Source organism: Bubalus kerabau, chromosome 6, assembly GCF_029407905.1.
Source record: "Bubalus kerabau isolate K-KA32 ecotype Philippines breed swamp buffalo chromosome 6, PCC_UOA_SB_1v2, whole genome shotgun sequence".
Classification (NCBI taxonomy): Eukaryota; Metazoa; Chordata; class Mammalia; order Artiodactyla; family Bovidae; genus Bubalus; species Bubalus kerabau.
The window spans coordinates 52274621-52291208 of record NC_073629.1 but is presented as its reverse complement, the minus strand read 5'-3'; the positions used below and the strand labels follow the sequence as shown (position 1 = coordinate 52291208).

Sequence of the window (16588 nt, the reverse complement as noted above, 5' to 3'; positions counted from 1 at the left end):
GATCTAGCAATTCCACATCTGCACTTGTGGGGATATATCCCTACGAATTGAAAGCAGGGTCTTGAAGAGGTATTTATTTGTTGTTTAGTCACTAAGTCGTGTCCAACTCTTTTTGTGACCCCATGGACTGTAGCTCACCGGGCTTCTCTGTCCATGGGATTTCCCAGGCAAGAATACTGGAGTGGGTTGCCATTTCCTTCTCCAGGGGGTCTTCCTGACCCAAGGACTGAACCTGCATCTCCTGCATTGGCAGGTGGATTCTTTACCAGTGAGCCACCTGGGAAACCCATATATTTTTCTTATAGCAGCACTATTCACAATAACCAGAAGGTGGAAACTACTCAAGTGTCTGTCAGTGAATGAATGGAGAAACAAAATGTGTATACATACAATGCAATATTATTATTAAGATGAAGGAAGTTCTTACACATGCTACAATATGGATGAACCTCAGACCTTATGCCAAGATAGATAGTGAAGTGAAAGTCACTCACTCATGTCTGACTTTTTGCAACCCCATGGATTATACAGTCCATGAAATTCTCCAGGCCAGAATGCTGGAGTGGGTACCCTTTCCCTTCTCCAGGGAATCTTCCCAACCCAGGGATCGAACCCAGGTCTCCTGCATTACAGCGGAATTCTTTACCAGCTGAGCCACCATAAGCAAGTCACAAAAAGACAAATACTGTGTGATTGTACTTATATGAGATTACTGGAGTAGTCACATTAATAGAAACAGAAAATTAAAACAGTGGTTGCCAGGGGCTGGAGAGAGGGGAGATTTAGGAATTGTTTAATGAGTATAGTATGGAGTTTCAGTTTTGTGAGATAAACAAGTTCTGGAGATAAGTTGCTCAAAAATATGAAAATACTTAATGCTTTTGAACAGTACACTTAAAAGGAGTTAAGATAGTAAATTTTATGCTGTATGTATTTTGCCACAATTCTACAGCAAGAGTTGAAAACTAACACTGCTTTAATGCAATATGTGTGTATGTGTGTGTTCATATACTGGCTAAATGTTAACACTGATCTCTAAAAATGGACAATTTATTTAATAATCATACTTTTCATTTTGCTGATACACTTGGTAGTACCTTTGCTCTTTTATCCTTAAAGTAGTAATGTTGTCTAGGGATGTTAGATACCATCTCTCTGAAATATTCATGAAGCTTTAAACTATTCTATGTTAGTTGTAATATGCGCTGAACAGTAGCATTTTAACATTAGTCATTTTTCTTCCTAATAATTCACTTTTAAAATAAATCACTTCATTTAAATTAGCCAGAAAAATTCCTTTGCCTTTCTCCCTTCACTAGTTAATAGTTGTAGAATAAACTGTATACTCACATTACCTTTAACATTCCCTATTACTTCTTTTTTTTTTAAACCAGGAATTTATAGACTTTTCCTGCTAAGACCTCAATTTGTGTTTAAGAAAGGCAAAAAGAAATTACTGTAAAACATTGGAGTAACTTAAATCACCCAAAACGAAGGCATACATAATGAAACCACTTTTAGTACTTACATAGAAAAAGGTTCGTGTTTGTTTTTCAAATTGAATAATTTGCTTTTTCTTTTGCTGTCCTAATCATGATATGCTTTAAAATATGAAATCTACTTTTGAAGGAAACTTTTCTGTTCCTATAGAAACCATTTTAAAGGTGCTTTGAAAATAACTCAGTTTTTGTTGTTGTTGTTGTTTTGGTTTCTTTTTTTTTTTTTAAATAGGATATGTACCTGTAGACAATACTAGAATATAAGGATTTGAAGCAGTTGAGAATGTCTCTGCCAAGTCGACAAACAGCTATTGTTAACCCTCCACCACCAGAGTATATAAATACTAAGAAAAATGGGCGATTGACGAATCAGCTGCAGTATCTACAGAAGGTTGTCCTGAAGGCTTTGTGGAAGCATCGTTTCTCCTGGCCTTTTCAGCAGCCTGTGGATGCTGTCAAACTAAAGTTGCCTGTGAGTGTGTCTTATAATTATATTTGTTTAAAACAAATAAAGCCCCGTAAATGTCCACTGACAGACTAATATTATGAAATATATTTAATAAGTTATTCAGCACCACTAAAGAATATCCCAATGAATATTTTTTCCTTAGCCAAAAAACTCATTTTTCTGAGGATTGAAATTCTCATTTTAGCAATTTCCGGTAAATTATAAGTATATGCTTTCTTGTCTATAGCATATGTTCCTGATTTTTGATGTAAGGTTGTCTTAAATGTCCCTTTCTCCAAGAAGTCCCTCTTGACAATACTGGCAGACTCAGGTGCTTCATGCACAGAATTCAACTTTAGGTCTTAGAAATTTTTGTGCATGCTAAGTCACTTTACTTGTGTCCAACTCTTTGAGACCCCATGGACCGTAGCCTGCCAGGTTCCCCTGTCTATGGGATTTTCCAGGCAAGAATACTGGAGTGAGTTACCATGCCCTCCTCCAGGGGATCTTTTCCAACCCAGGGTTCAAACCCACATCTCCTGCATTGGCAGGCAGATTCTTTACCACTAGCACCACCGTTTAGCCACCTGATAGTGGAATGCTTAAGAATTTGTAATATAACTAGTAAACTGTGGAGCTGAGATTGTACTCATAAATCCTAGTTTCTTTTTCTTCATGCCCTCCACTTGTTATTTTCCAGGATGGTTCTACTCTTTTATTATTTTGTTATGCCTTCTATTTTGTTATTGGCTTTTGTTTTTCTTCTCTCTGAAGAAAAATGTCATGGTAATCAACTTTGTTTCTCATCACAAAAGGTTTTATTTCCATATTATGGCTTTTAAAGGTAATCAATTTCTGTCTCTAGTTACAGGTGTATAGTTTCTTAAAATTCTTTATGTACCAATTGTTGTGAATTCATTCTTACAACTAATGTTTAGAATTTCTTCTTACACCATAGGATTATTATACCATTATAAAAAACCCAATGGATTTAAATACAATCAAGAAGCGCTTGGAACATAAATATTATGTGAAAGCTTCGGAATGTATAGAAGATTTCAATACAATGTTCTCAAATTGTTATTTATACAACAAGGTCTGTAAGCCTTATGCCATACATGCTAATTCTTTGCTCTTACATAGAGGAGATATATATAAATAAGTGTGTTGACTTCAAATTTCAAGTCTTGATTTGGGGTACATGATATATTTGTAAAAATACTGTTTTTTACTTGATTTCCTAATTTTCACATAGCAGTATTTGTTCATTTTGCTATATTTTTGTTTGAATAGCTATAATGGCTTATTACGTTTTTAAAAAATAAAATACCAGTGATCCTGGTTTCTGTGAGTAAAGTGTTATTTCAAAATGTTCTCATCTACATTTCTGCCATTTTAATTATAAGATGAATGATAAATCTTATTATACACTAAACTTAGTTAAATTTTTATGGTATGGATTGCTAGCTATAACCTAAGAAGCCAAATGAATGATGTACTTCATACAACTTAACTTAAACTTCAGACATGTTCTGTTTTATCCCAGCAGTAGTATTTGTATTTATGTTAATGTGTTAGCCTGTATGATAATATATGTGGACATTGTGAGCTTAATCTTCACTTGTATTTTCGTCCATAAAATTGGATTTGTGTATTCAGTTTTCCTCCATATGGGATTCCTGTTTCCCTAAGTACAGCATCTTTTTCAAGTGGTCCTATCATATCTAGAAATTTTTTAATTTATATCTCATTTGTTCGGAATCACTAGTGACACTGAAATGTAATAGAAATGTTGGTTTGGTTTCCAAGGTAATCATCAGTGCCACCTTATGTGTAATAGATTTAAGACTATAGTCAATAATGAATTTTTTAATAAATCATAACTAATAGTGTTCTGACAATACCATTGGTAAATTCATTTTAATTTAACAGTTCTAAAGAGTCCTTAATTTTTTAAAAGAAAGTTCAGTAATTTTCCTGAACTGTTAATAGCTAACTTAGAAATGTGTCTCCACTTTAGGCTTTTGCTTTGTAATTTACTTTTTTCTCAGTAGTCAAGTAAAGCAAGTTGAAGACTTCTGAGCAGATAGTTAAGACTTAAAAACTTAGCTCTACAGCGTCACTTTATTACTTAGTTAATTGAAAATTGAATTACATCAAGTCAAACCATGAGGTACTTTCCACAACCATGAATATGTTTTGTTTGTAACCTATTTGTAAGGTGGAAATTCTGATTTCTAATACTTTTGTGTGTAAGTAAGATTGGTTGGATTATAACCCTTTAGTGCTCAGAAAGGCATCCCCAGTCCTTTTTAGAAGTTAAAGGGGTAGGATGATAGAATTTTAAGTGTGAGCCGCTATACTGTTTTCTAAACTTAATTTAGAAGCAATAAATACTGTTTAGTAAATACTGTCTAAGAGTACTGTGGCACTGCCTTCACTAAGGGAGCCTGAATTATAGAAATTTGATACAGTGGCCATACTGTGTAAACTCGTTGCATTTTATGTATTTTCTAGCCTGGAGATGACATTGTTCTTATGGCTCAAGCTCTAGAAAAGCTGTTCAGGCAGAAATTATCTCAGATGCCACAAGAAGAACAAGTTGTGGGTGGTAAGGAAAGAATAAAGAAAGGTAAGCAAGAAAAAATTTATGTTCTCATTCTTTCTTTCTCTGTTATACATATTTGAATGCTTGTGTATGGGTGTATAAGGATGATGACTGGAACTAAATAATAAATCCCTGGGAATTCCCTGGTGGTCCAGTGGTTAGAATTTGGTGCTCTCACTGCCAGAGAAATGTGTTTGATCCCTGGTCGGGGAACTAAGATCTTGCAAGCCATGCAGTGTTGCCAAAAGTAAATAAATCCCTGAAAGGAGATAGACATCTAGAAGTCCTTCTACATCCTATTATATTGGTATAAAATGTCCCTTTAAACAGTCTGAACCTTGAGCACAAAGATGGCTGTCAGAATGACTGTCATACGAGATTAGGATTACATAGATTATGGCCTTGCAGCAGGTTTCCTATAGAATAGTGCCATTCACGTTGTTGTTGTTTAGTTGCTAGGCTTCTTTGTCCATGGGATTTCCCAGGCAAGAACAGTAGAGTGGGTTGCCTTTTCCTTCTCCAGGGGATCTTCCTGACCCAAAGATTGAACCCACATCTGCTGCATTGGCAGGTAGATTCTTTACTGCTGAGCCACCTGGGAAGCCCTATGCCATTCACATAGTGGGCACCAAATAAATCATAGTTGCAATTGCTATTTTAGTGGATCATGTATCTGTGTTGTATTAATTAAGAGGGCCAAAATTGCCAATAATTTCTGTACAAAAGATCCCCTAGCTAAGAATGAAAAGTTGCTGTTGGGTTTGAAGATTCTCATTTTCTAATTCTTAACTCAAAACTCTAGGAGGGAGGGGAATTTCCCTGGTGGTCCAGTGGTTAAGACTTTGCTTTCCAGCGCAGCAGGTGCAGGTTTGATCCCTAATTGGGGAGCTAGGATCCCATATGTCTTGTGGCCAAAGTAACATAAAAGAGAAGCAATATTGTAACAAATTCAATAAAGATTTAAAAGTGATTCACATAAAAAATTTTTTTTAACTTTAATGGGAAATGTTTTACAGCTAATATCATATTTAAATAAGAAATTAGAAAATTAATCTTAAGTGTTCAGAAGGGTTATTGAAGAGGTAAACCAAGACTGTCACAGTTCAAATGTTGGTTTATCTTTGGGTAACTGAAGCTATAAACCTTGGTTAAGTTCTGTAATCATTCCATGTTCTATGATATCTGGAAATTATTTAGCTTTCATTTTTATAAATATTTGTAAGGTATATGTTAAGTGACTGGGACATAGGAAACTTGTTCCACTTCAGGGGACGGTTGAGGTTGTTTTATTGATAGTATGATATACTTTTTTCCTAGTTGTTAATAGATCTTTAGGGTGGATCATGACTTATAGCTTACTTTCATCCATCCTGTGAGGTAGATACTTACTGATTAATAACTTTTTATTTTGTTCTTATTTTTGAAGATTGATCTTAAGTCTTACAGAATAAGCCTAAGCATTATAAAACTTATTAAAATAATAAGGCAGTGCATTAGAAAAACTGTCAGGTGAAATTACACATAGCGTGTGCTGTGGTTCAAGTGAGAAATTGACTTGCACTGGAAAAGCTGAAGAAGGCTTTAGAGGTGATAGAACTCAAGTTTGGGAAGGTGTAGATTTCCAAGTGACTTTTAGTAGAAGCTTTCTATTGCTTGCTGCTAAGTCACTTCAGTCATGTCCGACTCTGTGTGACCCCACAGACGGCAGCCCACCAGGCTCCCCCATCCCTGGGATTCTCCAGGCAAGAACACTGGAGTGGGTTGCCATTTCCTTCTCCAATTCTATTGCTTAAGTCATGTTATTTTTTTATGCACATTGGTAGGTAAACTGCCATACGATGGTAGCTAGTCTAAATAATGTGATTACATGTTGATACTTTATGGCAAAGAAAAAACTTTGCCATAATTGAATTGGTGTTGATTTATTGATTGAACAGATATTTAGGTACTTCTTATGTACCAAAACACTATTCTGTATTAGAGTTTAGATTTTAGTAGTGTAAGAGATACATACATGATAGGTTCAAAGAACATTCCAGACAGAGGGGTCAACTAGGGCAAACGCCTATAACAGGATCTTTTTCTCTTTTGTTACTTTGGGCCATTGCCTTCATTTATGATCTGAATCTTGCTTTCCTCCTTACTTTCTTAAGGATTTTATTGCTTTGGTTATCCCGTTTCATGCATCATTAATCTTTCATTCTCTATCAGGTTAGTTTTATTATGCTATAAATATGCTCTAGTATTTCATCTTTAAAACTCGCCTTTTCCCTGTATCCTTCCTGTTTTTTTGCTTTCTTCTTACATACTCATGAACTCACTTCAGTATAGGTTCTAGTGATACTATATCACTAAAAAGGTTCTTATCAGTAGTCTTTATGTTGCTAAATTTAAGTAATATTTTTCTATTCTCATTTGTCAGTATTTGCTTTAAAAGGCCACTGTCTCCTGAAATGCCTTTGTTTCTTGGTACATATTAGTTCTGTGGGTTTACTTTCCATTCTGTAGTCCTTTTGGCCTTATCAATCTCTAAATATTGAGATATTTTTCAGGGCTTGGTATTAGGTATACTTTTCCTAAATTCCACCTGTGTTCTATTAACTCCTAGATGTATAGGATTTGGAGAGTTAGGGATTCTTATATGTTGTATGTCAAATATGATAATAGCATGGAAAAAAGTTAACTAGCAACTGGTGGAATAGAGAAAGGGGGTTGTTTTATACAGGTTGGCTGGAGAAGGGGAGGTGATATTTGAGAATTTGAGTAAAGCCTGAAGGGAATCGTTTGAAGTGAACCATAAGGCTGTCTCCTGACCGGTGGAACAAATAGTGTGCTTATGCTTACCAAACTTGAGGACAGCAGGCCAGTAGTCTGGAGTGAAATAAGTGAAGGGGGTAGGATGATAGGAAAAAGAGGTTGGAAGGAGAGCAGACGTATGGGGAAAAGGGTAGTGAGGTCTTATGGGGTCCTGAGAAGCCGTTGTGAGGACTTTAGCTTTTACTTGGAGGAAAAGTTAGAAACCACTGGGCATAGCAGAAGTGTCTCAATCTTATTTGAATTTGATTGTTATTTTTGAGAACAGAATACAGGATGTAAAAAGCAGAAGGAAAGAAGGCCTCCTAGGATGCTAGTGCAGTAATGCAGGGTTATTACCACCTGTAATAGTTGAATTCTGGATAAGATGGAGCAAAATAGTTTGCTGATGGATTGGAAATGGGGTTTGAGAGAGAGTGGAACCACAGATGACTCCGTTTCTGACCTGAGCAATTAGAATAGAGTTAACCCTGATGGAAGGATGAAATATAGTCCTTGAAATATAGTCATGCCTTGAAATCATGAGGGACAGGTTCCAGGACCCGTCCATGGATACCAAAATCTTTGGATGCTTGAGTTCTTTATATAAAATGGTGTAGTACATGGTCCTTCATATCCATGGGTTGCATCTGAGCATTGTATCCAAGGAGGCTGAATCCACATGTGCAGAACCTATGGATCCTGGGTACTGATTGTAATAGATTTCAGGGTGGTGTGATCTAAATGTCTCCAGTCTTAGCACTCTCTGGGAACATACAGGACAAAAAAACATGTACAGATATTCCTCTGATGAGAGAATCATGTTGACATCTGTTCTGTGTCAGCCAGTGATGGACTAACATGCAGAGCATTCTGAAGACCTCACACAGTACCATGTAGTTGTCTCCAGTGTATCTGAAATTTTTGCTCAGGTTTACAGCTACATGAAGCTAAAATCACAAAAGTTGAACTAAATGTATTAAAGTAGGATGCTAAGAGAAAAATTGCTTTATGTCTTACTCAATACTGACTCTTGTTCACATTTTACTAGGTACTCAACAGAATATGACAGTTTCTATTAAAGGAAAACAGTCCCCCAAAGCACTGGGAAAACTGCTTACACAGCAAGTAATTCCTTCTGTATTTCCTGAAACATCTGTTTCTCCTTCAAACCTGGCACAAGGTGCTCCACTCAACACTGTCTCACAAACAGTCACCCAGGTAAGTTTACTTTCACTTTAAAATGTTTCAGTGTAAGTTTTTTTTTGTGATATCTATACCTTTTTTTGAAGTTTATAGGAAAATTGGTCTTAAGCATACAGCAGTCGGACTTCCCTCATAGCTCATTTGGTAAAGAATCTGCCTGCAGTGCAGGGAGACCTGGGTTCAATCCCTGGGTCGGGAAGATCCCCTGGAGAAGGAAATGGCAACCCACTCTAGTATTCTTGCCTGGAGAATCTCATGGACAGAGGAGTTTGGCAGGCTACAGTCCATGGGGTCACAAGAGTCAGACATGACTTAGCGACTAAAGAGAGAGAGAGATACAGCAGTCAAAAGTCTTTTTATCTGTACACATTTTGTGAACAGAGACCTGGGGTGCAAACCAGATTATTAGGTAGAATCTGAATCGATTTATTATCTCTGTAGTATTAGTATCAGTTGTCTAGCTACTTTTTGGTGTGTGGGGGTGTAACTTTTATTGGTTCATAACTTGGTGGGTTAACAATTTTCTTTTTTAAATTGTGTACCCTAGCTGATTTCAGGTATTCAGAAACTTTTTTTTTTTAATATAACCATGACTTTTCCCCACCTTTCGTTGGTCTCAAAGTTGACCAGACAATTCTTTGGGATGTAGGAAGGAAATATTTGAACTATTTATTTTACCTATGAAAGAAAATTAACTTTTCCTAAAAACATGGATGACCTGGTGCTAAATATCATTTCAATTTTTTAACTGATAAGGGTAATGATCATAGTTTGAAAACTGTTGCTCTGAATGTCACCTTAAATATAATCTTGTTTTCAAATTGTTTCACTTTAGGTTACAAAGGGTGTGAAGAGGAAAGCAGATACAACAACTCCTACAACTTCAGTAGTTAAAGCAAGTGGTGAATCTTCCCCAACACTTACAGAAAAAAAATCAGGGAAACTGCCACTTATAAAAGAAAATACGCTAAAGAATGTTTTGCCGGATTCTCAGCAACAATATAAAGTTGTAAAGAATGCTAAAGTAACCGAACAATTAAGGCACTGTAGTGAGATTCTTAAAGAAATGCTTGGAAAGAAACATTTGTCATACGCATGGCCCTTTTATAATCCTGTTGATGTTAATGCTTTGGGACTCCATAACTACTATGATATTGTGAAAACCCCAATGGATCTTGGCACCATCAAGGTAAATGTTGTCTTAATAAGAGGAACTTCTTTTCTTGACTATAAAAGTAATCTTGTCATCATAAAGAAATTTAAAATTCAAAAAAAGATAAAAAATCACCAGTCATACCACCTGAAGTAAATGATGGGAACATTTTTAAAATGATGGGAACATTTTAAAGTGTATCCTCTTATTTTCTTCAATTCAAGCACATTCTTGGTTATTTTACCACAGTGTGTGAGTTATAGAATGCAATATAACTCTGTACCCTAAACTTTCACTTTGTAGATATTTTATTGTTATATATTTAAAATATTTTTAATTTGCATAATTTTAATACAAAAAAATTTTTTGGCAAGGCATTTATGTGGTTTCCAATCCTCTGCCAGGTAAGTTTTCTTTATTGCTGATTTGGAAACTTTAAATTACTGGAAAAATTTAGTTATGTATATTTATTTTAGGGAAACTACTAAAAGAATAGAACTATACCATTTTCAAAATGATGCATTATCTCAGTGCTCTTCCTAAATAACTACTCATTGTACTCCCTGTTCTTTATTATTATCTGGAAGTTTGGTTCTTCTTTTATTAAATAAACACAGTTTTGCTTTATTTCATCATCAACATTTTTTGTGAACATGTTACTAACTTTTGTGCTCACCCTTATTTCTTGCTTATTACTCTTTCCTCTCTTGGTTTTTCTTTTTGCTGAAGTGCAAGCTTTAGTGGTTCATCCATGAGCATTTATAGGTAGTAAACTTAATAGTTTTTTCTCTGAAAGTATCTGTGCTTTGTCTATTCTTGAATGGTTCCTTAACTAACTATGGCATTCTAGAACTAGTTATTTTCCCCCAGCACTAGGACAGTATCTTTTGGCGTGTATTGTTGTTGCTAGGAAGTCTGCTATCAGTCTGCTTGTCATCCCTTTGTAGATAATCTCTTTACTCTCTCCAACTGTGTGTTTAATTTTACTCTTCTTGATTGGAAATTAGCACTTTCAAGATGAAGCTCATTTTTTAAGTTCTGAAAAAACAACTAACCATAATCAGTTCAAAATACGCTTTTCTACTTTCCCCTAATACTTAAACTAATTCAGACTGAAAGGTCATGAAACAGTACCTGTAATAGGTAAACCTGAGCTGAGTCTTAAAGGGAGGACTTAGTAAGTTACAGGATATTTCAGGCAGGGGAAGCAACTTGGAACACCCTGAGGTAATAAAAAAAAAAAATTCCAGAATACAATATTTAAGCCAACATGAATGTAATATTAAAAAGTGATTAGGAGAAAATGAGTCTGGAAGGAAACTAGGACTTGACCATGAAAAGCCCTCATCGTAGAGGCTAGAGCTGGCATTAAACATGAGGATTATGTCCTCATATTTGTTTCCTATAATGACTTCTCTAGTAACAATGTGAAGACTGGGCGATGAGGCTATTAAAGAATTCCAGGGATAAGAAGATAGTGACTTTAATTTAGTTCTTTGAAATCATTCCAAATTGCCAGTGATCTGAGTGGTAGAAAATTATGCTTCTTGTTTTAGTTTTGTGTTTTTTTAATTACAAATAAAGTCTGGCATGCTGTATTTGTTTATTGGCCTTTGTATTTGTTCATAGATTTTATGTTAATATACACTTGTTTTGCCCAGCAGTTTATAGGATTTTCTTGTCTGATCATTTTTCATTTTATAGTAATGCCTAACTGGCTACTCTACATCCTTCCTCACTGTTCTATCCACTTTATATGCAGTTACCTAAAAATGTAACCCATCCTGATATTTCTCTTCTGTTCAGTTTTTAATGTCTTTCCATTCCCAGGAGAATTTTAATATTATAAACCCTTCATTTAGATGTTCAAGGCTGATTTAAGGAGTTTATTTACTCATTGTTTTGCTATAATCAAACTAGTCTATCCTAGATTATCTGGAAACACTCCATTTTTCCCCTGCTTTTGTGACTTTTGTTTCTGTTCTTTTCTTTACTTGGAATGTCCTCCTTCATGTCTACTTGTCAAAATTCATTGGATCTTTTTCAAAGTCTAAAAGTACAAGACATGTAGCAGAGTTTTAATTTTGTCAAATCTGGATGGTGGGTATCTGGTTTTGGTATTACCTATTATTCTATTGTATGTTGGAATTATTTTATAATATAAACACTTAATATAGGTGCTCAAAATTCTGTAATTTTTTAATTTAGGCAAAAATGGATAACCAGGAATATAAAGATGCATATGAATTTGCTGCAGATGTTAGATTAATGTTCATGAACTGCTATAAGTACAACCCTCCAGACCATGAAGTGGTTACAATGGCAAGGATGCTTCAGGTGAGTTTTTACTTGTGTTCTGAAAGTGAGTTTCCTCTGAACATAGCTTAAAATGTTTCATAACTCGAGAGATAAAAAACAACACCCCCTACCCCCACCAAGTAGTAAAGCATAATTTGTACTTTTAAGATTGTGGGGGTGGGTTGTTTGCTTTATGAGGTATAGTATCCATTAGTAGTAAATGTTTTAATGAAGCTGCCCTACATATAGAAGACATTGGGGAAATATTAGTGAAGAAAGCACAGTAGTTATCTGAGACAGAGTTGACTGGAGTCAGTGTCCCATTCAATGAGCCTGAACGGAAGGCTCAAGGACTTTTGAGGCTGAGTCATTGGGGATTAGTAGAATGATGCAGTCACAGGGCAGGAGATCTGAAAAGAAGTCCCCCAGTTAATCTGAAAGATCTATCTTACCTGGAAAAACACAAAAGTTGGTAGTCAGGGAAGCATGAGGTCTTAACTATATTTCTGGTAAATCTTTTTTTTCCTCCAGTTTTATAAGGATATAATTGACATTGCATTAGTTTAAGGTATATAAGATTATGATTCAATATATGCATATACTGTGAAATGATTACCACAAAGACAATAGAGTTCTCGTCAACATATGACACTGAGGGAATTCCCTGGCAGTTCAGTGTTTAGGACTCCACCACGCTTTCACTGCCAGGGGCTAGAGTTCAGTCCTGATTGGGGAACTGGGATACAGCAAGTTACACAGTGCAGCCGAAAAAAGTGACACTGAAATGTGCAGTTTCTTAAAAGATGTTATTGCTGCATTAAATCAGAAATGCAGAGGCCCTTAACAGTGTCATTTTCCATTATAGGATGTTTTCGAAATGCATTTTGCAAAGATCCCAGATGAACCTGTTGAGAGTATGCCTGTTTGTTACATCAAAACAGATACCACAAAAACCCTTGGTAGAGAAAGCAGTAATGGAGCTTCTTCTGAAGATAACTCTTCTGGTAATTCTGAAGATGAACGAGTTCAGCGTCTTGCAAAGCTTCAGGAGCAGGTAGTTCATTTTACTGATAGAAGTTTTTATATTCTTTCTATGAGCTGCTGCTGCTTGCTGATGATCTATTATAAAATCCTATTTGTAGATTAAAAGTAGTTATATTTAGATCACTTAGCAACTGTGACTTTACTTATTGGCATATACTTAATGTTTAATAGTTTTTTCTACTCAAAAATCTATACATCTTAAAATTCTGTTATTTATATTACTAACCACAATGAGTTGATTCTTACTGAAACATTTATATAACATAACCTGGATAGTTTATGGGTGGGATCTTTATTAACATTTGTTACCTTTTATGATAAAATGTTAACTTGCTATGAGTTCAATCCTGAAAAATCAATGATTTAAGACTTAAGACTATGTGGAAAAATAATGATTCTTGGTCTGTTTTTAGATGACTATTTAAGTGTATGGGTTAAATATATAATATTCTTTGAAACACACCCTTCAAAATGATGAATTTATGAAATGAAATATCAGTCTGAAGTAAATGAATTTCATAAAGGATACTGTTGACTTTTGAGTGCCTTCATTTTTTTCTGCTCTCTTTATTTAGAATCATTAATGTTTAAAGCATTTTTCCTTTATTAGCTTCAAGCTGTTCATCAACAGCTACAGGTTTTGTCCCAAGTACCTTTTCGTAAGCTAAAGAGAAAGAATGAGAAGTCTAAAAGGGAAAAGAAAAAAGAAAAGATTGATAACAGAGATGAAAATTCAAGGAAAAAGTTTAAGCAAATGAAACTAAAGGAAAAATCCAAGCGCAAGTAAGTATCTTTAATGATGCCTTATTAAGATAACATTATCTGAAATACATTTGATTAAATTTAACTTTTGTTACAGTCTGCCAAAGACGAGGAAACCACAGGTCTTCACTATGAAATCTGAAGATGAAGATAATGCAAAACCTATGAACTACGATGAGAAAAGACAGTTGAGTTTGGATATAAACAAACTCCCTGGAGATAAACTTGGGCGAGTCGTTCATATAATACAATCCAGAGAGCCTTCATTGAGAAATTCCAACCCTGATGAAATAGAGATAGACTTTGAAACACTGAAATCGTCAACACTGAGAGAACTGCAAAAATATGTTGCTGGATGTCTAAGAAAAAGATCACTAAAACCTAATGGTATGTATTAGAAAGCAGTCTAATATTTGTGTTGTACTCACTCTTTGGGTTGTACTCACTTTTTTTTTCCTTCTAAATCACATAGGTAAGAAAACAATGAAGTCAAGAGAAGAACTTCATTCAGAGAAAAAACTAGAGTTGGAAAAGCGGTTACTGGATGTCAATAATCAGTTAAATTCTAGAAAACGTCAAACAAAACGTAGGTATCTGTTTGTTTTTTTAAATTTACTTATTTATTTTTGGCTGTGCTGGGTCTTGGTTGCTGTGCATGGGCTTTCTCTAGTTGCAGCAAGCTGGAGCTACTCTTCTAGTTGCGGTGCATGGGGTTCTCGTTGCGGTGGCTTCTACTGTTGTGGAGGACAGGCTCTAGGCATGCAGGCTTCAGTAGTTGTGGCTCATTGGCTCTAGAGCTCAGGCTCAATACACAGTTGTGGTACATAGACTTAGTTGCCCCGCAGCATGTGGAATTTTCTGGAACCAGGGATCAAACCTGTGTCTCCTGCATTGGCAGGTGAATTCTTAACCATTGGACCACCAGGAAAGTCCCAGTAGCAGTTTTTAAAATGTTCCTGTGACAGTTTAATATCTGGCATTTTTAATGTCTTTTCTTATTTTGTAGCTGAGAAAACTCAATCATCCAAGGCCATTGGAAGTGGTTCCCGGCTGAGTGAAAGTAGCAGCAGTAGCAGCAGCAGTAGTTCATCAGAGTCTGAAAGTAGTAGCAGTGATTCAAGTTCTTCAGACAGCAGTGATTCCGAATCAGGTTAGCTTACTTCTGCTTGTGGGAAAATATTTCTCTTGTAATATTGAGACATACAGTGTGAAAAAATGTTACTTACCCAGAATCTACAGTGGGATGCCACACTTATTTAATTGCATGTTGACAGTCTTACAACTTTTTCTTAAAAGAGATACTGTGTAAAGTGGGCTTGTAATATTGAAAATAAGCTTGTACTGTTGAAAATAATTTACTAAAGGTGGGATAATATCAATATATAATTCATATCTTAATACCAAAAATATCAAAGAATAAAATGATGATCTTTTAATAAAATATTATTTGAGGACATCTTTTACTTTGATATATCAAATCACTCTAATGTTGCGAAGTGTGCAGTGTTGTGACAATATATTCTGAATTGGATAATCATTTTGAATTAAGAAACCAGTCATCCTAGAAATGATGTAAAGCAGATTTTTTTTCACTTCAGTGTTTTCTTCACTGTAGGTTATCTTCCATTTGTAGAAAAATATACCTTAAATTCAGATTCTCAGTTATGCTAAAGTATGATATTACCTCATAGAGTTTATCATCAACTATATCAAGCTTAATCATTCATTCATGTTTTGTTTGTACTCTTTCATTGACATTTATGTAGTTGACAGGTAATTGCTGCCCTCAGGATATGGTCTTGGCAGAGACATTCCATCATTGTTCACCAAAAGGCACATTCAAATATAGGACACTTTTAGGCCTCAAATTTTGCTTTATTTTAAATAAGACATTTCTTGTTTGTCATGAGATTCAATTCTTTTTAAAACATCCCACACAAAATGTTGTCACATCAGGAATTCTTACCATTTGTAAGAATATCCTTCTTATTTTGGTCTGGTATTAAGAGTCTGCTGCCTTGCAGTATATTGTTTCACTTCTGGTTCTTTTTAGTTTGTGGTGCTGATGGCCTCATGTTGTTTTAGATTTATAAAGTATATAGTGGTAAACATTTTTGTTAGAATAAACAGAATTTTTACTTTTATTGAAATTTGTCATCCTAGAAAATTTTTTAATAATTTAGGACTCCATATACATATTATTTCCTTGTAGTTGACTTTTAAGCAAAACATGCTGGAAAACTCTTTAAAGTATTTTAAATTGTGACTAGCATTTGTAATTTCATCTAATAAAGCATTTATTGCCTAAGAAGTTAGAGCACTTTGTCTTTTATTTATAGGATAAAACTCTTATTAAATTATCTAATTTTATATTGACTACTGATCAATAAAGACCTTGAGTATTAGCAGAAAAGTACTTCAGAGTGCTTCAGTGAAGTACTTTAATTTGAATTATCAGTTTCTAATAGAATCTTACAATATGTTGCTTGAAGGAAAGAATGTCATCTACTGTGTTCTTAAAATAGTGTATTATGTGTTTTCCTAACTTTCAAACAGAATAACTCAGCCTCAGAATTCTAATTTTAAAGCACTATTGAATTTTTATTTTATGACTGACATTCTTGTTTGATGTCATCTTTTTCAAATAACGAAGTGTTTTTAAAAACACCTGTTAAAATCAGAGAAGCAAATTTTTACATTTCCGTCTACTGTATGAAGAGTGTATAGATTTATGACACTAAGGTCAGTTTGTCTTCTAAAATGATAGGATAATAAGA

The 16588-nt window shown here is 34.8% G+C and overlaps 1 protein-coding gene across 13 annotated transcripts in view; it reads left to right on the top strand.

Annotated features, from left to right (window-relative positions):
- Positions 1-16588, top strand: part of BRDT (bromodomain testis associated) — a 59579-nt gene that overhangs the window by 12990 nt on the left and 30001 nt on the right. For 10 of the 13 annotated variants that reach the window (XR_008715779.1, XM_055585148.1, XM_055585149.1 and 7 more), the window contains 12 exons: positions 1395-1538; positions 1732-1971; positions 2906-3043; positions 4465-4579; positions 8400-8569; positions 9390-9743; positions 11916-12044; positions 12871-13059; positions 13660-13832; positions 13909-14198; positions 14284-14397; positions 14818-14961. Coding sequence is in view for 12 of the 13 variants with exons in the window: in XM_055585148.1 (XP_055441123.1) it covers positions 1783-1971; positions 2906-3043; positions 4465-4579; positions 8400-8569; positions 9390-9743; positions 11916-12044; positions 12871-13059; positions 13660-13832; positions 13909-14198; positions 14284-14397; positions 14818-14961 (2005 nt within the window). In the remaining variant the exon portion in view is untranslated. The remainder of the gene's footprint in view (positions 1-1394; positions 1539-1731; positions 1972-2905; positions 3044-4464; positions 4580-8399; positions 8570-9389; positions 9744-11915; positions 12045-12870; positions 13060-13659; positions 13833-13908; positions 14199-14283; positions 14398-14817; positions 14962-16588) is intronic. The other 3 variants (XM_055585153.1, XM_055585152.1, XM_055585146.1) reach the window with 1 other exon arrangement.